Source organism: Dendropsophus ebraccatus, chromosome 7, assembly GCF_027789765.1.
Source record: "Dendropsophus ebraccatus isolate aDenEbr1 chromosome 7, aDenEbr1.pat, whole genome shotgun sequence".
NCBI classification, from domain to species: Eukaryota; Metazoa; Chordata; class Amphibia; order Anura; family Hylidae; genus Dendropsophus; species Dendropsophus ebraccatus.
In genome coordinates this window covers 69,258,296-69,282,963 of record NC_091460.1, presented here as the reverse complement: position 1 = coordinate 69,282,963, position 24,668 = coordinate 69,258,296, and the positions used below count along the sequence as shown (strand labels likewise).

General features: G+C 41.2%; 1 protein-coding gene across 6 annotated transcripts in view; it reads right to left on the bottom strand.

Annotated features, from left to right (window-relative positions):
* Positions 1-24,668, bottom strand: part of SORBS2 (sorbin and SH3 domain containing 2) — a 215,782-nt gene that overhangs the window by 61,520 nt on the left and 129,594 nt on the right. For all 6 annotated transcript variants that reach the window (XM_069977711.1, XM_069977715.1, XM_069977713.1 and 3 more), the window contains 4 exons: positions 19,075-19,207; positions 15,777-15,949; positions 3,614-3,680; positions 67-111 (listed from right to left, as the gene is read on the bottom strand). In XM_069977711.1, coding sequence (XP_069833812.1) covers positions 67-111; positions 3,614-3,680; positions 15,777-15,949; positions 19,075-19,207 — 418 coding nt within the window. The remainder of the gene's footprint in view (positions 1-66; positions 112-3,613; positions 3,681-15,776; positions 15,950-19,074; positions 19,208-24,668) is intronic.

Sequence of the window (24,668 nt, the reverse complement as noted above, 5' to 3'; positions counted from 1 at the left end):
CTTACACAACAAGCCATTCTTCCTGAATACCTATTTATATTTGTGCATCAGGATTGGGTAACTCACCTGTATTATATGCATAGGCTGAGCTGGAATAATCACTGTCATTGTCTGTAAAACAAACAGAATCTCTGAGCCTTATGGCAAAGTCACATTTACTACAGGCTGGGAACAAACTAAGAATTACTTCCACCTTCTCCTTTATGTTTCATGGTTCAGCTCATTTCACAGCTCATCTCACCTTAAAGTGATTGCATTCCCATAGATTCTCCTTGTTTGAGCTTTGTCCTTGTCATATTACTGCATTTCAAGGCTCTGAACAATGAAATTGGCAGGGGTAATACTTTAAACGCAAGTCCCAATGATAATCTGTGCACATAAATATCTGAGGAGTTCTCAAAGAATAAATGCCCATAAGAGCTTGTTTAATATTTCACAAATATATTGGTGATTTGTGACTTCACATTTAACAGCCTTGAGCCCAGATGAAAATTTCAATGAGGTTGGGCGAATTTATATTCAAGTTCTGAGAGCACAGGTAAGAATTTGCAGGCCATTGGGCAGACAATACGTTTACTTACTGGCTGTCTGAGAATGGAAACCATTGATGGCATAGGCCTCTGTTTATACCCTGCAGCCTCAGGTAACATCTTCAGGAGCCTATCTGTATATAGTGGGATCAGCTGTGCTACCCACTGCACCATTAAAGATATGTAGCACTAAAACTAAAAAGAGGTCTTGTTCACAACAACCAGAGACCAATTTTTTAATGGACTGCTTGGGTCTGTCTTCTTTACATTCACCACTAATCAGAACACACATGGAAATGTTACTATTGTTAATAACTAAGCAGTTGTCAGGTCCATTTAGGAAGTAATACTAAGTAATCTTTCTGGCTTCCTTCTGTGATGTTTGGCCCTGAACTACCTTCACTGGTGCAGTGATTTGCCAGGCAATGGAATACAATACGTAACATGGTTAGCAGATAAATAACTTTGATTCAACAAAATGTATTCTGATGCTTGGTGAACAATGTGACTCTGAACCCAAAATCCCCCCCCCCAAACTGTTTGTACCGTCAGATAGCTGCTTTTAATCCAAGATCTGTCCTGGGGTCCCTTAGGCAGGTGATGTAGTTATTATGCTAAAAAACTACTTTTAAACTTCCCTCTGTCAAATTAGCGTGGCCTAGAGTGCCTTTGCCCTAGGCCTGCACCGCCTCTCTGTCCCTCCTCCCCACCCTCTTCACCATTAGGAATGCCCATGGCTGGATTTCTCCTATTCATCACTTGTCTGAACACTGCACATGTGCCTTTACTATCCAGCACATGTTCATTGTTCAGATAAATGATGAGGCATTCCTAATCGTGAAGACGGGGAGGAGGGACAGAGAGGCGTTGCAGGCCCAGGGCACGGATACTTTAGGCTACACCAATTTGACACAGGGCTGCAAGTTTAAGGGGGAGATTTATCAAAGGGTGTAAAATTTAGACTGGTGCAAACTACCCACAGCAACCAATCACAGCTCAGCTTTAGGCAGTGCTGAAAGGAAAGCTGAGCTGTGATTGGTTGCTGTGGGCAGTTTGCACCAGTCAAAATTTTACACCCTTTGATAAATCTCCCTCTAAAAGTTGTTTTTTTTTAGGACCACAACAGCCTCACCTGCTGAACGGATCCCAGGACAGATCTTGGATTAAAAGCAGCTATCTGACGGTACAAGTGGTTTGTGGGGGCAGATTGTGGGTACAAAGTCGCTTTAAGGTGCCCATATGCCTTCTACTTAATTTGGCTAAACCCATCAGGTTCAGCCATGTCTATATGGCATATGGCGTGACTTTAAGGACAGATGATGTTGCTGGATTTTTGCCACTGACACCTTTGTTCTTTGATTATTATTATACTTTTGTGTAGTATGTCTTCAATTCCTCATCCAACAATAGGTGTAATGACCTGAAGTGAAGACATCACAGCAATCTATGATGCTTTCATTTTGGGTAATTAAACCCATGATTGGGCCGTGATTGTGGCCATAAAACAGACACAAAAATTATGTTCATCCCACAACCAGCCTGACGAATAAGGATAGAAAGTGATAAATGGCATACTCAGAAAGAATCACATAGCAATACATTTATAACATTTGAAATGTTGCCTCTCATTGTCAGTTTTAGCAGTTTTCAAAGACACACACCCACTTTTCGGTTTTAAAGCACAAATGACTGACTGGTTTTCATAGATTTTTTTTGACGCACAATGTAAGTAAATGTGAGAAAACAATAAACCGACAAGGAAAGTAAAAACTGATGATAGAAATATGTTAGTAGCTAGTGAGGGCCACAGTTTTCTCCCAGGTGACAGAGGAAATAAGGATCGGGAAGTCCAAAGCCTGTTCCTTTTGTTCTTTAGGAGATAAGTTGCAGTTTAAAGCAGCTTATCTCCCTCTGTTCATTAAAAACGCATGCATGCTCAGACGAGACGAGCTTACATGTTTATGAGAAAATCTGAAAAATGAACTGTCGAATGATTGAAAATTTAAGGAGGGCTGTAAGAAGGTAAATGTATGTAGACAAAATACCATTTTAAGGCTATGTTCACACACTGTGAACAACCGGCCGTTCCGTGACCCCGGCCTGGTCACGGAACGGCAGGTCTCTGCCCGGATCATCACTTAAGTACCGGCCTCAGAGCTCTGATGCGGGCGCGGGCTGATGCGCCTGCATCAGAGCTTTCCCCTGCACACTATGGAGCGAGCGGCCACTCGCTTCAAAGTGTGCACTGACAGGGTTTCCTACGGCCGCAATTCATTGAATTGCGGCCGCAGAAAACTGACATGTCAGTTATTTGCGGCCCCATACGGGATCCCGGCCGGAGCGCATACGATGTGTATACGCTCCGGCCGGGATCCCATTGAACGTAAGGCATTGTTCCAAAAGTACAGCTGGACGTACTTTTACGTAGTGTGAACATAGCCTAAAATAAGTAGTGTTACATTAGAAAAATGTGTTTGTGTGGAGTCTATAAAGAATCTGATACCAGGTTTTAGGTGAAATTTTTACACAGGAGCAAATTTGTGTGCAAAAAATCTGCAGAATATTACAGTAATAGCAAAGATTTCAAGAAATCGCAACGACAGGCTATAGAAAAGAAACAAAAGGAATCTGTACAGAAACTGACAAATCTATAGCATATCAATTTATGTTGCTTATACGCTGTGGAAATAATGTAGACAATCAAATCTACAGTGACAAAACCACAACCTTTGATCATTTGGTGCATATTTGATTTGATAGATTTACCTTTGAAAATTCTGTAGATATTCTACACACAAATGCACTGCATATTCATATAATGGGACCCTTAATCTACAAAGTTATACAGCCCATATTCTCTACACCAGTGTTTCTCAACTCCATTCCTTAAGTACCCCCAATAGTCATGTTTTGAGCATTTCCGTAGTATTTCACAGGTGAAACAATTATAGTCAGTGCATCAGGGCTCCTCACAGGTGTTCTTTGTATAGAACGTCCTCAGATCATGAGCTATTAGGGGTACTTGAGGACTGGAGTTGAGGTACACTGCTCTTGACTGAACAACACAATGAGCGTTTACATACCTGGCTTGTGCACCATATGAATCTGCTTGAACATTGTCTTGTACCAGTCTTTTGGTCTGTCAACAGTCTGGTAAGAAAGAGAACAACAAACAAAAGAACATTATTTATCGGCAAACCAGTACTGAGAAATCACCCACAAGGATAAAAATACACCAAATTACCAATTTGCTTAGGAGGGCTACCAGATCGTTAGATACTGACTGTGAATAATCCATCTGGGAATCCATGTCTCCGATCACACTCTGCCTCCTGTCAGATGGACTCTATCTGGATGATCTTTTTATTGGCAGACTGAAATCTTTCCACAGTACAATGCAAGATGAACTAATCCAACCTGTTGTACCACAATACCAGCCATATTTCCCCTGTGTACAATGTACAATGCAGCTTTTAATGTATTAAAAAATTCTTTGCCTTGGAGTACTGACAATGGGAAAAGTATTCTGACAGGCGGACAAAAACATCCAGCAATTAAAGGGTTTACACAAAAATGGTAAAAGTCAACATGAGATCCAGCAATATTCATACTGCACATGTTAGTAAAAAAACAAGGATAAAATGACACGGACATCTACCAAACATTTTCCTACGACCTCGGTTCTCTCAGTGTATATCCCAATGTTAAATGCACTCTACAAAATCCTTTGTTGGAATCTCCATCAGTTGCCTCATCATTCTTCTAAATCTCATTGATGGTCTGAACTTTCTTCACTTTCAAGTTCTAGGAAGACCCAGAAATGGCAACTGGCTCATGAAAAGAGCTGCTGTATGTCCTGCAGGAAGTGATGTATTCTTTCCATTCTGACAGTGCTCTCTGCTGCCACCTCTGACAGGAACTGTCCAAAGCAGTAGAGGTTTGCTATGTGGATTTGCAACTGCTCAGGACAGTTCCTGTCACGGATAGAAGTGGCAGCAGAGAGCACTGTGGAAAGAAGACACCACTTCCTGCAGGACATACAGCAGCTGAAAAGTAATAGAAGACTTTAGATTCCTAAATAGAAGTAATTTACTAATTTATATAACTTTCTTGTATCAGTTAATTTGAAGAAAATCATTTTTCGCCAGAGTTCACCTTTAAGTAATGCTGTCTTAAGCCAAGCTATAGTAAAGTGGTGGCGTGTAAACCGTGATCACATGGGAAACCCTATTATGGAGAACCAAAGATATTTATGTTGCCATGATATAGATAATGGGCACCATTTAGTACTATATTTCCCCTGCAGTGAAATATCTGCTGGCATCTTTTCCTAGCAATAACTGCTGATCACGTGGGGTTTTAGCAAAGTTAAAGAGTCTACCTTTTTTTAGGGAAAACATCTTCAAATGTAAAACTAGCCTTAGGTCTCATGCATAGAACTGTTTTTGGATCTGTGTTAAAAAGATCCACAGAAATGCTAATATTAATAAATAACAGAGTTATGTATGCCTTATGTACATCTTTTTAGTTCATGTGTCATCGTTCTTCCCATCTGATATGATTACAGTTTTTTTGACACTGCACTTGCTATGAGCATGTGACTTATCAGTGACAAACAACTGTCTGTTAACGCACACTGTGTATTCCTATGAGATGCAGCTGCACACTGCTCTCTCCTGCCTCCTGGTGTAAGAGCTAAGACTGATGGAGAAACCCATCACAAGCAGGAGGCAGGGGGGTGAAGCGTAGTATAAGACTCAACAGGTTCCCTTTCTTTGCTATCAGTTTTGTGTAAAGTCCCCAGTCTATTCTATAAGATGAAGCTCCACACAGAACCCCAACCCAACTAATACTTGTTACTTTGCATATCCATCAGGTTCATTTACAACGGTGGATTGTCCAGCAATCAGAGGCTGGGAATAATTCTTTGTGTGTGTGCTTTGTCATAGATTAGTAGCACTGCTCATAGGGACTCTTGACATCTCAGCATAATACAGTATTACACCCACTTGGCGTATCCTCCAGAGGTGCTGAACACATAGTAATATGATATCTTGGATTTGCTTGAATGAATGAATGGAGTTGTCTTATGATTCAATATTACATTTCTCTGTCAGACAGTGCAGAACAGAACTATTCTTCAGTCTGCATGTATTTTAGGAAATGACCATGTGTCTAGATATTGCTATTTTATATATAGTCCCTTTTGTTGTTGCTTTGATTCCCCCTGCAGAATGTCCACCAAGTATGTTCAACGCTAGTAAGAATAAACTGTTTCTAGTATATAGATTCTTAAAGGGGTTATCCAGCGCTACAAAAAAATGGACACTTTTCCCCTACTCTTGTCTCCAGTTCAGGTGTGGTTTGCAATAAAGCTCCATTTACTTCAATGGAACTAAGTTTTAAAACCCCACCAAAACTGGAGACAAGAGTGGGGAAAAAGTGGCCATGTTTTTTGTAGCGCTGAATAACCCCTTTAATGGCTGGCCTGTACAATAGCAGGAATCATGCCTTCATCTGTGTATCGAGCTACTGAGTATGTGTAACCCAGAATGGTAAACACATTGATCAAGATTTACTATTGCCTGGATGACTGTATTATGTCAGTGTTTTTCCATGGGATTTACTAATTTGATGCATGGTTCTTGATAAATCCTTGTGCGTTTGCAATAGTCTGACTGATTTCAGCCTGGTTTCTCATGTGTAACATGCCATAAATGACACCAGACAAGGGCCTATTTGATTTGGGATTTTTTTTGGGCTGATATGCAAATTTCACATTCTTCTGAATGAAAATCCATATCCCCAACAGTGTACAGTAATGATAAATTCTGTGTACAAGCTGTGGCACTCAAGAAGGACAAAAATATAGAGAGTTTACAATAGTAAATCCCAACCGGTATTACAATAAATGGATGTTCTGAGCAGGAATTAAAAGCAAGAGCAGAGGACATCACAACAAGTATGTAATAGCAATATCTAGATACAAGAGCATTTTGTTCAATTATTTCAAATGAAAACTATTTTCTATTTTATGGTTTCAAATAGAGAAATTTAATATATAATTGTGGGACAAGCCCTTTGAGGACAACTTGTCAGACAATTAATACAATTTACAGATCACCACTCTTAATGCAGCTGCAAAATTCGCCTTAACCTCAACAAGTCCCCACCATATGTCTCACTCTTCACACCATTTAATAAGCCTTCCAGTGAAGTCATTTCAGTTCACATATGGCTTCTGAATATGCTAATGAAGTGCGTTTAGTCTTATTGCCTTAAGGCGCAATACGGCAACTAAAAGCAAGTGCCAGTACTGGCACACGTTGTGGTAATTGGCAATGTCCTACCCTGTTCTCTAATATATGTCAATGCTCCTGCTGCTGCAAATGAACATATAACTAACACAATTTGTGAGAGCTTATGGTGGTGTGTTGTTACTTTTTGCTTTATGATAAGGCCATAAGCATCTTTTGGATGCATGTGGTTGTATACAATGCTTAAGAGTATGGCCAGTAAAAAGCAATAAATGTAGAACACGTAAAGCACAAAATGTCTTAGTAATTCAAAGCACATCCAGTGTAGAAGACAAAAATGTGCTGAGAAGATAATAGCAACCAGTCCAGCAGAAATTATCACCTGCCGTGTTCTAACAAGACATTCAATATCTACTCAGCCCTCTCCTAAGCCTGCAGCCTTCCTTACTGGACATCTTTTCTTCCTACAATATATTGGAGTAATGACAAAGCTGCACTGTTTGATGCGTTGTCACCAACCTGCCCACAATATTGTTATATTAGCTTAGTGTAAAAGACTCTAACAAAGACACATTACTACAGTTGAAAGTGGACAGCCAGAGGGTCCAAGATGTGGGACTAAGACTTCTAAATTACAGGTAACATATATTAAACTATAGTGAACATTGTGTATGTATAGTGGTAAGCAATAGAGATGAGCGAATACGATTCGATTGAGTAGGTATTCGATCGAATATTGCGGTATTCTAAAGATTCAAATTCAATCAAGTAGTGAGGCAAATATGCGGGAAACATTTGAAAGCCCTCCCATCGCAGTTGGCGCTTTTTTTTATCCAATCACCATGCAGGGAGGCCGTGAGGGACCCTGGGAGTACGCACGCATCTCGAAAACGGCGTATACCCTCATTGGATGGCTGAACCACATGACCTTAAATACTTGGCTCCCGCCTCTCGACGGCAGATGAGCTTTCAACCTAGCCAGGGAAAGATCTTGGAGCAGGGAGAGATAGGTTTTAGTAGCGTTTTGGTTAGGCAGGCTTACTACTGAACCCAAAAGTCCTTTTCAGGGCTAAGATCAAGCGAAAAAGTCATCTCTGAATCAAAAGTACTTCTCAGTGCTAAGACATAGATGATATAACAGCAGCATCAGCATCAGCAGGTGTATTCATTCCAGTACCCTGTGTGTACAAGTGACTTATAGTGTCCCTGTTTAACACCACTAAGGGCACGTTATACATACTGTTCCAGTAGGCCACTAAGGGCACTTGATATATACTGTTTCAGTAGCCCAGTAAAAGGCACGTGATACATATTATTCCAGTAGCCCAGAAAAAGGCACGTCATACATACTGTTCCAGTAACGTTCGTACAGCATTATGCGTGATACGCGCAAATAACTTGACGCTCTGCGGACGCACATTGGAATCATATATGTAACACTGCGCAAGAAATACGAATAAAATGTGTGAACATTGCCATAAATGTTCGTAAAGCATTCGCAAATATTTTTCCTTCGCAACTGCAGAGAGTGCCATTATACTGCGATTTTAGGGTGTTGGGTGCACCCAGGCATGCTCCACTAATGTCCCAGTGTCATTTGGAGGTGTTGGCATCATTTAGGGAGGTTTCGTTGGGGACTTGGTGACCTCCAAGTGGTCGAATTTGGATTTTCAAGTGCCGAGATTTTTCTTATAGATATAGACTATAATGGGATCGAATACTTGTTCGAATAGTCGAATATCGGTGCCTATTCGATTTGAATACTCGAAAGTCTAATATTTCACTACAAGCTCATCTCTAGTAAGCAATAAGTATAATTGATCCAATATTCGTAAGCCTTGCCTCAGCCAGTCATAACCTATATACTGTACATTCATCTTAAAGAGGACCTTCTGGGGGATTTATGCTCCCCTATCTGGGAGCTGGATATGATAGACGGACAGATGTTGAGCATTATAATACACAACATTATGTGAACTGGAGTAGGAGTAAAACACACAGTAAATCCTTACAGGACTCCTAGCAGTTAGAGTCCTGTTTACCCCGCCCACACACAGATATTAACAGCTTCTCCTGTAATAGCGCTCTATTGCAGGGAAGATTTGTTATATCCTTCAAATTTAAGCAATAATCTTTCTGTGTGTATGCAGGCAATGATTAAATGGCTATCGAAAATTTGTTCATATGTTCTTGATCGCGTCTTTTAAGCTGAACATAAAATCATTGTTAATCATTCGCTAATCTTTCGGTATATGTACACATCGTTCGTTCGCAATTAGTATAATTAGTATACTAGAGTATATGAACTATCATTATTATGTTCATAACTAACAATAATTGTTCGGTGAAGGATTTCAGGTCGTTTCCAATAGTACTCGTTTGCAATTGTTTATCGTTAGTTGGTGGAAATTGCTGCGTCTAATAGGACCCTTAGGTGTGGGTAGGGTAAGCAGGACTCTCACTGTCTCTCCTAGGGATCCTGTCAAAATTTACTCTGCCTATAACCCTTTGAGGACCAGGCCCAAAATGACCCAGTGGACCGCGCAAATTTTGATCTTAGTGTTTTCGTTTTTCCCTCCCCCCCTTCTAAGAGCTCTAGCACTTTCAGTTTTCTATCTGCAAGCCATTAAAGTGCTTGTTTTTTACAGGAATAGTTGTACTTTGTAATGGCGTCATTCATTTTACCATAACATGTATGATGGAATTCCAAATATATTATTTATGAAGATATAAATAGGTGAAATCGTAAAAAAGAATGCAATATGGTAACGTTTGGGGGGTTCCTGTGTCTACGTAATACACTATATGGTAACAGCGACATGATATTATTATTCTATAGGTCACCCCGAACACAACCATATGCAGGTTACACAGATTCTCTAATGTTATATATATATTTTTTTAATGAAATCCTTTTTTTTTTGGCAATTAAATATTAATAAAATGGGCCTATTGTTTATTTTTTCACCTACGGGGCTGTATGGGGTGTCATTTTTTCCGCCATGATCTCTAGTTTTTATTAATACCATATTTGTGAAGATCGGACGTTTTGATCACTTTTTATTGATTTTTTTTAATATATAATGTAAGAAAATCGGTGATCTGCGCACTTTTTTCCCTCTTTTCGTGTACGCCGTTCACCGATCACAATGACGCTTGTTATATTTTAATAGATCGGACAATTACGCACACTACGGTATATTATATGTTTATCTATTTATTTATTTTTATATGTTTTATTTATATAATAGGATAGGGGGGTTATTTCAACTTTTATTGGGGAGGGGTTTTGGGGTAGTGTAATAGTGTTTCGAACTTTTTTTTTTTTTTACACATTTTAAGTCCCTTTGGGGGACTTTTACATACACTAGTTTGATTTCTACACTGATGATTGCTATGCCATAGGCATAGCATTGATCAGTGTGATCGGCAATCTGCTCATTCAGCCTGCCTGTGCAGGCTCAGTGTAGCAGATCGCCGATCGGACCGCACGGAGGCAGGTGAGAGAACTCCGGCGGTCCGTTTTACCGATCGGGACCCCCGCAGTCACACTGCGGGGGTACCGATCGGTAAGTGACAGGGGACTCCCCCTGTCACTTACACTTAAACGCCGGCACCGCGATCGCTGCAGCGTGTCATTACCGGTGAGGTCCCGGCTGCTCACTGCAGCTGGCCCCCACCTCCTATGAAGTGCGCTCCGCTCCGGGAGAAACACCCAGGACGTACAGTTACGTCATGGGTCGTCTGGGGACAGACTTCCATGACGTAACCCTACGTCCAGGGTCGTCTAGGGGTTAAGACTAGGTTCACATTAAAGTTTGTGCCTCCAATGTGTGGATAAGTTGACAGAATCTGAGAACCCACTGCTGATTTAAAATGAATGGGGCGCCTGCTGATCCAAGCACAGACCCGTTGGCATACGATTTTTCAGATTCTGCTGATGTATTTATGCCTCGGAGTCACAAAACATGATGTGAACCTGGTCTTACTCAGAAACAATGCTCCAACTCATGTAAATTTACATATCATAAAGCTCAACTCTCTCGATTATCACATACTGTTCCCGAAAGCATAAGGCTGGGTTCACAATACGATTTTGCAATCCCTTTTTTTAATCTGTTTTTTTTTTTTTTGCAAAAAACTGATGAAAAACGGATGAAAAAATTTGATGCATGTGTGTGCATCCATTTTGATCCAATTTTCTATTAAATTCCATTATTAAAAAAAAACGGATCAAAGCGGATCTGTTTTTCTTTTAACATACACAAAAAACGTAGTCGACCTCATTTTTGTTTCTGTTAAAAAAAAAACAAATCCGTTTTGATCCTTTTTTTTTATAATGGAATGGAAAATACAATGGAAAAACAGATTATCAAAAACAAAAACAAATTGCAAAAACGTAGTGTGAACCCAGCCTAATTACTTGGTTTACGTTAAGTGCCAAGACACATACTGTCAAAAAGTTTTCAACATCAAATATATCTATAATACTCAAGTAGTTGACAACCTGGAGAGAAACTAGACCTTCAGCTTAAAGCGACTCTGTACCTACAATCTGACCTCCCCAAACCACTTGTACCTTCGGATAGCTGCTTTTAATCCAAGATCTGTCCTGCAGTCCGTTCAGCAGGTGATGCAGTTATTGTCCTATTGTTTGGCCCTGTGCCAAACGGAAGTATCTGTTACCTAACTTTGCACCACCCCTCCATCCCTCCTCCCCACCCTCTTCATCATTAGGAATGCTCCAGGCAGATTGCCTATTATTCCCCACCTCTAGCAGCCCGGCACATGGGCTGGATCGTTAAGGACCTGTGCAGTGTTCAGCATGGAGAAAATGTTTCAGTGGCATTCCTAATGATGAAGAGGGTGTGGTGGAGGGACGGAGGGGTGGTGCAAAGTTATGGCACAGATACACCTGTTTGGCACGGACTTCAAATTTAAAAGTTGTTTTTTATGACAATAACTGCATCACCTGCCGAACAGACCACAGGACAGATCTTGGATTAAAAGCAGCTATCCGAAGGTACAAGTGGTTTGGGGAAGGGGGGGGGGGTCAGATTGTGGGTACAGAGTCACTTTAAACAAGTCAAGAACAAATCAATAAAATAACATATTCCATGGATGTAAGGTTGATGATAGTACATCCACTTTTGAAACAAAGTTCTGGCTTCATTGATAGCAGTTGTAGTATAATGGAGCAGCTACTACACAAGCAGTACAGTATTCCACATAGACCAGTAATAATCTTTAGTGATATGAGTACAATTTCTTTAATCCTGCTGCATATAGAATTTCATATCTATCTTTGGGCTGAGTAGATTCTCCAGTGTCTATCAAATTATATCTTAAACCGACTTGAATGAAAAATAATATACTGTAAAGAATAAATTGTCTTTGCACTGTATTCTCTACAGATATTTTAGGATAAAAGTGGATCATGGGATCAGAAGAACTGAAGTATAGTCATAGGGGAAAATACCCTGGCAGGTGTTGATCTCTAGAAACAATATGACACCTAGCAAGCTGCAGTATAAACTACCATAAAAACTGTATTTTATCACAAATGTTGTCACTTACATCCATTATGATGGGAACATATAATCGTATAAAATATTAGTAATGTATTATACCATTTTTTTATTTCTTCTTCATGAAACCTCACAAATATGTCAATATTCCAGAATGTAATTATTTCTACGTCAGGCAAATAATATTAGATGGTGGGAGTTCACAATGCTGATCAGCTGATTGAAGGGACCATGGCTCTTTTGCATGTGCTGTAACCCTTTTATTGTTTACCAAGTACAACGCCATGCATTTTATAGTGTCTGTTTCTAGTACTGCAGCATAGTGCGTCTTAAGTGGTGTTATAGTATTAGGCACAGCCAATACATAATGTACAATGGTGTGCCTGGCAAAAAACAATCAAGTCACAATGCTTGCCCGAGTCCTTTTAATTAAAGGGGTTGTCCGGCTTTCTGCCTTTTTTAATATATTGCTGCTGGTGCAAATAATAGAACATTGTATTTTTTATGTGTTGTGCTGCACCCCTGAGCATTTGTTTGAGTGGTGCCCACCGATTATAGACTGTATACAGGTGCAAATAAAGCACTCCCATCTCAGTCAGTGGTTGGCTAAGCAGGCTGTCACTTCCAGGATGAGTTTGTCACGGAAGTGGAGGCTTTGCAGTAAACAGGGAAGACCAGCAACACCAGAGAAGGACACCGAGGGAACAAGGAGAGGTAAGTATAGGATGTTTATTGTTTTATATGCACCAGCAGCAGTATATTAAAAAAAGACCGCTGTACAACACCTTTAACTTACAGAAACTCCAATGTATGCTCTGAGTAAAAAGTAAATCTGCAGTATTATAAATACAGAGCTAGAATACAATACAGGGTATAATTGGTGTGGTATAGATAATAAAGTGTATTTACAAAGTTAAAGGGGTATTCCAGGGAAAATTTAGCAAAGGAAAGGGTTAACCAAGGTTAACACTTTCCTAATATACTTACCTGTTGTTTTTTGGCCCCCCAAGGAGATCTCCGGTCCGGTCACGTGATCTTGCAGCTTGTGGCTCGGATCCTCTTCTCCTTCCGGTTCGGTGACGTCACCACCCGGCCGGCGTCGCTCTCTGTCTCATTAGCAGCAGAGCACTGAACCCTGACTGGCTTGGTAGCGTGCAGCCAATCAGGGTTCAGTGCTCTGCATCCCCACACGCTTCAGAGTGGGGGTCCCCTGAGGCTGCAGTAAATTATCAGGGGTCGTCGGGCTCAGTGCCGGTCACCAGTTACATGGGCCGGCACTGCACTACAGCAGGGGTCTGGCGTCAATCATCACTCCGCAGAACCCCCCCCCCACCTTGTCAGCGATGCCGACCGAGTCCCGGGAGGGGATGCGGCGGGCGGCATTACTTCATTCATAGCTACCAGACACCCGGCCGCCCGCCGCATCCCTTCCCCCCAGGGACTCAGGGTCGGCATCGGTGGGGAAGTAATGTTTATCGGCTGCTGATCCCCCCGGCCCCCCTCCCTGTGTCCCTGTCAGCGATCACTCACCCCCACCCCCCGGAGCGTGCTGCTGGCCCCGATCTCTGCACTGGTCTGAAGCACCTGTACTCAGCTGACAGGCGCTGTGTACGGAGCAAGAAATCTCTCCTGCCTCACTCACACAGAGCCTGTCAGCTGAGTACAGGTGCTTCAGACCAGTGCAGAGATCGGGGCCAGCAGCACGCTCCGGGGGTGGGGGTGAGTGATCTCTGACAGGGACACAGGGAGGGGGGGGGAAGTCCTGCAAAGTAATATGTATTTGCTGCTGATCCCCCCCGGCCCCCCCTCCCTGTGTCCCTATCAGAGATCGCTCACCCCCGAAGCGTGCTGCTGGCCCCGATCTCTGCACTGGTCTCAGGCACCTGTACTCAGCTGACAGGCTCTGTGTGAGTGAGGCAGGAGAGATTTCTTGCTCCGTACACAGCGCCTGTCAGCTGAGTACAGGTGCTTCAGACCAGTGCAGAGATCGGGGCCAGCAGCACGCTCCGCTCCGGGGGTGGGGGTGAGTGATCTCTGACAGGGACACAGGGAGGGGGGGCCGGGGGGATCAGCAGCCGATAAACATTACTTCCCCACCGATGCCGACCCTGAGTCCCTGGGGGAAGGGATGCGGCAGGCAGCCGGGTGTCTGGTAGCTATGAATGAAGTAATGCCGCCCGCCACATCCCCTCCCGGGACTCGGTCGGCATCGCTGACAAGGTGGGGGGGGGGGGGTTCTGCGGAGTGATGATTGACCCCAGACCCCGCATTCACCTGCTGTAGTGCAGTGCCGGCCCATGTAACTGGTGACCGGCACTGAGCCCGACGACCCCTGATAATTTACTGCAGCCTCAGGGGACCCCCACTCTGAAGCGTGTGGGGATGCAGAGCACTGAGCCCTGATTGGCTGCACGCTACCAAGCCAGTCAGGGTTCAGTGCTCTGCTGCTAATGAGACGGAGAGCAACGCCGGCCGGGTGGTGACGTCACCGAACCGGAAGGAGAAGAGGATCCGAGCCACAAGCTGCAAGATCACGTGACCGGACCGGAGATCTCCTTGGGGGGGCCAAAAAACAACAGGTAAGTATATTAGGAAAGTGTTAACCTTGGTTAACCCTTTCCTTTGCTAAATTATTGATTTTCCCTGGAATACCCCTTTAAATAAAGGGAACCTGTAACCATCAAAATTCTTTGTAATCTTTTAGCATCATGTTATAGAGCAGAAATACCTGAACAAGTTGATATATATCTTTGTGGGAAAAGAATCAGTATGATGTGCTATTTAATGATTGAAATATGATCCATACTAAGGAGTCCAGTGAGTGATTGTGTCATTGAGTGACACTGTCCACTGGACTCCTTAACTGAGAATGAGCATTTTTTCCTGCTTTATAACACAATGCCAGTAGATTACAAAGCATTTTCTTGGTAGGTTCCTTTAAAGGGAACCTGTCACCCCCCGTGCCGGGGTGACAGGCTCCCGACCCCCCGTTAGAGACCCCTATACTTACCTCATCCCGCCGGGTCCCGCTTCTGGATTCGGTCGGGTCCCGGAGATCTCAGCCGCTGCAGCCCGGCGCGCGCGCTGAGAGATGAGTCCAACGCTCATAGAGAATGACGGAGCGCTGGACTCTCCTGTCATTCTCTATGGGTGTTGGACTCATCTCTCAGCGCGCGCGCCGGGCTGCAGCGGCTGAGATCTCCGGGACCCGACCGAATCCAGAAGCGGGACCCGGCGGGATGAGGTAAGTATAGGGGTCTCTAACGGGGGGTCGGGAGCCTGTCACCCCGGTACGGGGGGTGACAGGTTCCCTTTAAGTTTTGACAGTTTTGTGAACTCAACTATATTATTTCCATTTCACATAACATTTGTTAAATGGTTTGTCCATATATTAGAGCTACTGGCTGATAAATACAGCATTCATCGTTCATTAAAAAACAGCAATCCATTTTGACTCTTACCGTTCTAATGGCCGTCGGTATTCCCGATTCATCGACAGGTCCAATCCCTGCATAGTGTGGTGCTTTAATGACTGTGACTTTTTTCTCTTCTTCTGAGGTCCTGCAGATTGGTATAGTGCTGCTGCTCCGGATCACTTCTGACTGGTACTGCTGGGAGAAAGACTCCGTAGAGTCTGCACCACAATGGAAAATAATTAATTTTTTTTGCAAGATAACTATATGGTAATGTCAGGCAGAAATATTAAAGGACACTTCAAACACAAACATACTTCCCAACATCTTAGATGGACAAGGAGGCTCACATAAAATTCCATATATATATATATATATATATATATATATATATATATATATATATATATATTCCAGCCTATAACACTTAACCCCTATTTACAGGATTAGCATAAATGTCTAACCATTGGGAACACCAAAGGGATGCCAAATATCCCATTTGTATGGAGTTACTGGGCCCGAGGGACCACTGCCTCATTTAAGCAGGTTATTCAGGACTTCATTTTTTAGATTAAAAAGTGTCCCAAAGGCCGTACCCCAATGATTAGATTGTTATCCCATATCCTTTGGATAGGATATAAGTGTTATAGACTGTAAAACCCCTATATAGAAGTAAATCCAATGTTACATCTTGAGCTGAATATATAAACTGATGTACAACAACCAGCAATAAATAATGATATGGCATATTGTTATGCTCTGCAGCTAGGAACAGACACATTTCAAGAGGAATAGGGACACAGGGAAAAGAAAAGAAAAGACCGACCCCTGCAAGAGTGAAACCTGAGGGGAATATATAAGCCTCAAATATCACAGGCAAAGCAGGATTTAATCACAGACAGGAAACATATAAGCCTCTACATCTTATTATCAGATAAACCTACAATGAGATACCACCAGAGATGAATATGAGTGTTAATTCTGGACCAGAAATATGACAGTGAGGACTTTTGTAAGAAGGACTTTTTGCAAGACCCTGTTTCAACTGGGTCCAGTAAGTGAGAAATGTTGAAAAGGGGCAATGTCCCTAACTTCCAAAAAAAAACAATTAAACTAGCTCAGAAGAAAAGTGGTGATAACTTTTTGTGTTTTGGGGTATTTTTTGGGAAATCATTTACATAAATATTACTATAATTCAAGTGAACTTTTGACATGTTCCCAGCCAATTAATACAGCTAGTCTTGGCCCAGTATAGTCCTATGCCTTTTTGTTCTTTTACCTTACATAAACTTTGCAGTCTCATTCTTTATCTTTGCATACTTTATCTACAACGTGAACCACTGTTAAAATTCCTGCCACCCTAATACATAATAGGAAAAAAAGTCAAAGAATTACATATGAAAAGTATGAACAGCTTCAAGCAGATGATGCAGGCGCAGACCGAGGGATCAAGACAAGCTCGTACATTGGATAGAAGGGACGAGGGAATATTAAATATCTGTTGGATTTCTCAACAAGTCTACAGACCACTAGCTTCCCTTGTGTAACATGATATCATACAAACCAGAGATGTTAACACAGTTTTCACTACTTTACTAGAACCATGACACAGGATCTTTTTTATTGCCAGTCTTAAAAGAAGAGAATAGAGATTTCCCATCATTCATTTCCCTGAGTGGTCACACAACATCCTCCTGCACTACAATGGGGCATTTCATTTTTCAGCTCATGGGTATAAAAGGTTATACAAATTAGGGCGGGCCCTGGAGGCCAGTGAAAAGCAACGTCAAGAACAATAAGTGTTTCAAATAGCGCACGCAGAAGGCAATTGTCTGATTCTGGCAGAATATCAGAGGTCTCTTTTGTTTCAGAATCTCTTCTTTGTAGTTACGCTGAAATTAAGCACATTCCTGATGCAGCACACAGAACATATTCACATAGGAGCAGCCTCCCGACACACCTCCTTCCACCCAGCCACTCTATTGTTACACTGATAATTGTACTTACTCATTAAACTTTAAGAAGAAATCAATCACTAAGTCTGTAATTACGGCATTGAAAATAGCTTAGCAGGTGGAAAACCTGGATAGCACATTCCTACACACAGCACACAGCTACAAATGGCTGTCTAAGGAGACAATTTGTATTTTTCCTCCTCTACCCTGTATCTTAATGACAGCATTGGTCAGGGACCTGCCATTCAGAGTACTAGAAGATCCTCTAGGGGCCCATGTTCTGATACAAATGGCCCCTCTAAGACAACATGGCCCCAAAGGTCCAACAAAAGACAAAAAATTTCTAGTTGAATTTGGAGCCAATCCTCTGCCACTAGGGTCTATTTCGTGAGGACTGAGCCACAAATTTATTAAACCCAACTTTTATTCTGTTTTCTGGGGAAATGGTAGTGGTTGGGAACATGTTCTGCGTGGATGCAGGATGGATCCTCAAAATCACTTTTTCCAGTGTGCTCAGTACTATTCACTGTCGGAAATCTTTTTAGTACTTAATTTCATTCAATGATGATCATAGAAATAATTTTCAAGTGAAACAATACGGCTTAGGAATTATTTATAATTTACTGTGGATTCTTGGTTGTAACATCCCTCCCATACACACTGGAGGGTCAGCCAATTCCACTAAAACTGGTGATTTTAGCTGACTTTAATGTGTAATACATGACTGTGAGGTTAGATTTGATGTGGGTTTGCAAAGCTATGTTTAGTATGTTTATACAACATAGAAAAGTTTGTTAATAATAAAGCTTTACAGACAGGATTTACACCTGTTTTGGTCTGTCTCCACCTACATCTTGTGTAGTTACTATCTTTGTGTGGGAATATAGTAGTGATATATGAGGCTTGCCATACCAGATACAGACACAATCCTGAGTGTAATGGTGAAAGGAAGAGATGGGTTTGCAATTCCCTAAATGTTTGGTATTTGACTCCCGGTGGCTGAATAAGATGGAAGCAATCCTAGGACTGCATCAATCTTCTCCAGTCACTGTCAAAGGGAGTGAAAAGGGTCAAATCACTACTATCGTTTACTATATACAATTTAATAATCAATTTATAACAGACAGCGATGTGTATAATAAGCAGCATTCATCACTAACAACTCCGGGCATTGTTCCTTTTCATCATTTCTTGCCTGCTTATACAAGTCTTGTCAGCACTTTCAAGCTACTATCAAGACTGAGTGCTATGGACTACTGCAATAAACAAATAAACACAAGTGCCAGAAACAAATACTCTAAAAGGATAACCTGTAGAGGTTCTTTTCGTCTTTTACCTATTATACAAATGAGAAATGATGTGGCAGATATAAAAATGCAATATAAACCCACCTAATGTTCTGTTGTGTTGCATGACCAAGGAGTTGTGTGATGGTGGGGAGGGGTATGTTGGAGAGAATGGTCTTTGAAAGTGACTCATAGGACTGGCTGGGCTTCCTGAATTTCCATTAACTGTGACTGGAGTCTGTATAAAAAAAAAGAAAGTTGTTAATAAAAAAAAGGTTAGTTTGAGCAGCAAAGGTATTCTTAACTACCAGGATATTGTTTAGAAAATCAAGTTTTGTCTGCTAAGTAAACCATAAAACCATCAGTCAGTTCACAAGAATTAGCACAATGTATTTGCTACACAGGGAGTAAATGTGTTAGTGTGTTAATTTTTAACATAACAACTACACCTTATATATTTCATAGAGAAGAAACAAAAATCACTGTATATTTAGGTCACCCATGGTAAATGTCTCCTCTGCTTTTACAGAATAAAAGATGTTCAAGGTAGAAGTGGTAATGCATCATATACACATATAGTCAATCTACTACATTATGGGGGTCTCAAGTATGGTCACTGAATCCATCCAATAGCCACACATTATAATTATAGCACATTAGTGATTTTACATGCTCCTCTTCATTGCACGTACATCTTGTGTAGACATTCAACAAAAATAGAGATAGAAAGCTGAGGGCACTCACCAATGTCGTGATGTATTCTTTATTCTAAATGTGGTTAAAAATAAAATTCAGCCGGGCATTTCATCTCTGGCAGGAACGCCAAGCACTTAGCAGTACAACATGACAGCCGTTTAGCACGCATGCACACTTCATAAGCACACATGCGTGTGAAACGGCTGTCATGTTCGTACTGCTAAGTGCTTGGTGTTCCAGAGATTAAATGCCCTGCTGAATTTTAACCACATTTGGACTTAAAAAACATTGCACAACATTGGTGAGTGCCCTCAGGTTTCTACCTGCATTTTTGTTGAATGTCTACTACAGCTGTATAAGAGGAGCACCTACGTGGCATATAGATTATATTCCGATTGTATACCGTGATCCCACTATCTACATAAGCCCTGTTGTTAGGTAGTGCTGGTGTCCTTCCTAGAGACTCAGTCTACTGTAAAGAGGGCACCTATTCATTGCATTGCCGAATCTCCATACAAGTATCAAGCTTCTGTTTTTTAACTAGTATTATTTATGACTAGAACTTTTTTCCCATTAGTTATGTACAGTATGTGTACTGTGAAGTTTTTTTGCTCATCCTGTACCTGACATAGTGGTTCTATTTTATAAATCCCGTAAATGAACAATATGACTACTATACAAAATATAGCCTTTACTAGGATTGTTTTGGACCATTGTGACCACGGGGTACCAGCAATCTCTATTATTTATCCTCATTAACAAAGCAACTGATGGAGCTCCAGTATGCAGTCAGCTGCTGTATGCAGAACATGTAACAACTGTATATGCAGCAAGCGTCCTGACGAATGGTAATATCCCTACAGACTGAAAGCAATTAACAATAATGGGAGGCTAGGTCAATGTACTGCAATGGCTTGCTGTTCTCACAGCTGTTAAAGCATTTATTGTGTTGGGCACAGTTTGCAAAATCACTTGTGAGCATTCTGCTTTCAGCCCAGCGCTTTATCTCTAACGTGGAGGTTTTATTAAACCAAACAAATGCCATGCAGGAGCAAAATGCAATTGTCGAGTATTCAACCTGGAGTACTCAATATAAAAAGCAAAACTGTGATTATTACTTGTTATCCATAAAGTGTCTACCCCACACTAGTGGGGTTCACAATCTTATGTACAGGTACACACCATATACATGTTTCTCGCTAGGTGCAGGCAAATCAGCTATGTATATTATTGAAATGTGACAGAAAGTACCTAGAAAACAAGGGCAGAACACATAAACTCCGGGCAAAGTACATGTGGTGAGATCCAGACCTAGAACTGCGAAGTAACAGTGCTAGCTAACCTCTGAACAACAGGAGTCATTTACATGTCTGTAGAATTCCATCCGTACATGGAAGGTGTTCTGCGGATTGGACCAATACAGTTTGAAAGTTTGTGCTAGTGTACTGATACAGCCGCACGGCTGTGTCAGTGCACTAATGCAAACTTTCAAACTGTTTTGGAGCTCCCGACATTATAATTTATCATGATGCTGGGAGCTCCTAGGTCCAGCCCGGAGAACAACGTCCGTGTACAGACAGAATTCTACGGACGTGAGAATGACCCCTTGCACTGTTTGCGTGCAGTTTATTAGCTGTCTTGTGAAATGTTTACATCACTGATTTCACACGAAGAAGAATCCAGTGTATCATGAACTTTAAAAAACATTCAAAGATATCCCGGGCTGACGCGTTTTAGATTGACATGTGAACCTTATATATGACTACAGGTTGCACATCGACCTGAAATGTGTTAGTACTTATACAGGGATATATTTGTGAGATCTTATTTTAAGTATTCAATAAAAACCTGTAGTGTATTATAGGACATGGGATCCCTGTTCTTTTTCTGTAGTATTGCCTGGGAATTTCCCAAACCCTCTTTCCATAAACTCCTATGAAAATGTGTGCTGGTTCTTGATGCTAATTCTGTGTGCAGGGATATAAAAATTTGTGCTTTTTGATGTTTTTTCTGGGTTGTTTCATTTTAGTGTAAATTACTGTAAATTACTGTTTTATCTTTTTCCGTGCATTTTTTATCATTACAAGTCATGTTATTCTTCCACCATGTGGTTCCAGGATTTCTATTGAATAATTAAGGAAAAAAGGCCAGAAAATGCACCAATATGCATATAGACATGACTTTTTTCTGGCATAACTGGCATTAAGCAGAAAAACGCCAAAATACGCTAAAACAACACCAAACCCAAAAATGTCCTGGGGATATGGAGTTTCATATTTCAGTATTGACTCTCAGCTACCATGTGGCTGAAGCATTTCGGAGTTATAAGAATGCAATGTGCCAATTTTGGTATTTTTATTGGCTTTGAAAAACAAAGCTTAGTCTTGGCAGCACCTTTAACAGAGACTTTATTAATTTTCACACACTGGTTTTATGGAAAAGGGCACTAGAGCAAGATGCATAAGTGCAGTAATCTTTATATTTTCGATAACCCATGCACTCTTATTTGCATTCTGGTCACTACAGTAAAAGGAGAGACAAAAATGCGAACATATTGCTGACCAATGGCTGAACATGTTTTTGGATTTTATACATATTATTGAATACAAAGCAAATAATATGTAGCAGTAGTCCAGGGAAGTACAGTGAGGTAATGGTGAGGTGAGGTTTCTGGTTAAAGTCATCATACCCCTAACCACTTCTAACAAATCATTGATAGCTGAGTAATTCCCCACATCCTTTTTTAGGCGTCACGGTCACTTAAAGGAGAAGTCTAGCATAATTTTTTATAAAAGTATTGTATTGTCCCCCAAAAGTTATACAAATCCTCAATATACACTTATTACGGGAAATGGTTATAAAGTGCTTTTTTTCCCTGCACTTACTACTGCATCAAGGCATTACTTCCTGGATAAAATGGTGATGTCACGACCCGACTCCCAGAGCTGTGCGGGCTGTGGCTGCTGGAGAGGATGATGGCAGAGGGACACAGGGCACTGGAGGGACACTGAGCATCCCTCTGCCATCATCCTCTCCAGCAGCCACAGCCCGTACAGCTCTGGGAGTCAGGTTGTGACATCACTAGAGATGAGCGAACCGGGTTCGAGTCGATCCGAACCCGAACGTTCGGTATTTGATTAGCGAGGGCTGCTGAACTTGGATAAAGCTCTAAGGTTGTCTGGAAAACATGGATACAGCCAATGACTATATCCATGATTTCCACATAGCCTTAGGGCTTTATCCAAGTTCAGCAGCCCTCGCTAATCAAATGCCGAAAGTTCGCTCATCTCTAGACATCACCATTTTATCCAGGAAGTGAAGCCTTGATGCAGTAGTAAGTGCAGGGAAAAAAAACACTTTATAACCATTTCCCGTAATAAGTGTATATTGGTGATTTGAATAACTTTTGTGGGGCGATACAATATTTTAATAAAAATTTTCGCCGGACTTTAAAAAAAAAAAAACAACAACTTTTGACATGACAAAAACACGTCAAAGTATTTATCAGTTTTGTTGTCCAAATAGAGCTTGGCTAAGCACTTCACTCCTTGGCTCCCTGCGATTTCTGGCTCAGGAGATGGTTTCCATAGACTTACAATTGAGTCCTTCTCCTGTACCAAGACAGAAAAGCCAAAGAAGTGGGGAGTGAAGTGCTTATCCTCGTTCTTCTCACGGCTCTATCCAACAGCCAGTTGGGGTCTAAGCTCAGTAGAGTCCTAGCCTAAACGATGTAGCCCCTCTCTCCAGTGGCTCCCTTAAGGATACATGTTTGGTGTTTAGCTTTAGGCTATGTTCACACATTGTATGACGCCGGCCGTACCGTGACCCGCCCAGGTCTCTGAACGGCTGGGGTCAGATAAGATCATCCCAGCAGTACTGCATTACCGGCCGGATGATCTTTAGCTCCTCTGAGTTCCGATGCTGGAGCTGCGCGTCATTGTGTGCACTGATAGGTTCTCTGTGGTCGCTATTCAACGAATAACGGCCTCAGAAATTTGACATGTCAGTATATTGCGGTGCCGCTAGAGATCCCGAGAGGCTGGAGCGTATATTATGTGTATATGCTCCGGTCGGGATTCCATAGATGGCAGCCTAACGTATATTTTCGTATTAATCACAGCCATTATTGCAATCGGCAACAATGGACGTAGTTTTACGAAAATATATGTAGTGTCAACATAGCCTTAGTCTGAAAGTGCCAAATGGACAAATGGCAATCTGAAACCTTGCTCTTAAACTAATCTTTTTAGGTGTAACACATTACTCTGTTAGGCTATGTTCACACTATGTATCTGTGCGGCTGTATTTTTTATGCGGCTGGAAATGTGCGGCTGAAACTACGGCCGTGGGAAAAAATAGACATGCGGCTGAAAACATACGGTCATTTACTTGGAAATCTGGTTCAACTAAAAACAACAAATAAAATCTTTAGAAAGTGATGCAAACACCTCTGGAATGCATCTGGGAAAGCAGGGAAACAGTTAACATGAATCGCTATTACCGGGGTTTGCGATCCTCTGCAGTATGCCGATGCCGATGCCTCTCATGGTTAATATATTTAATTAATAAAACACATTTTCTTTGTAATAAAGTCCCTTTTGTTGTTCAATAATTAAATTTAAACGAATCCATCATTTTGCAATTAAATATACTGTTAAAATAAATATATATATAAATAAATGTATATTTATATATATATTTATTTTTTGACAGTATATTTAATTGCACAATAATGGATTCGTTTAAATTAAATTATTGAACAACAAAACTGATTTTATTACAACGAAAATGTGTTTTATTAATTAAATATTAATAAGTATAGGAAGCTCCATTAAGCCGTTAATTCATAATCCCGGTAATAGAGCTTTCTGTACTAATCATCACTTTACTTTAATGAAAACATCAAATGTTTCTTCTAATTATGTTATCACAATAGCATTATTAGAAGAAACATTTAGAATTATATGTGCGCTCAGCTGATTGGCTGATCGGCTGAGCGCACA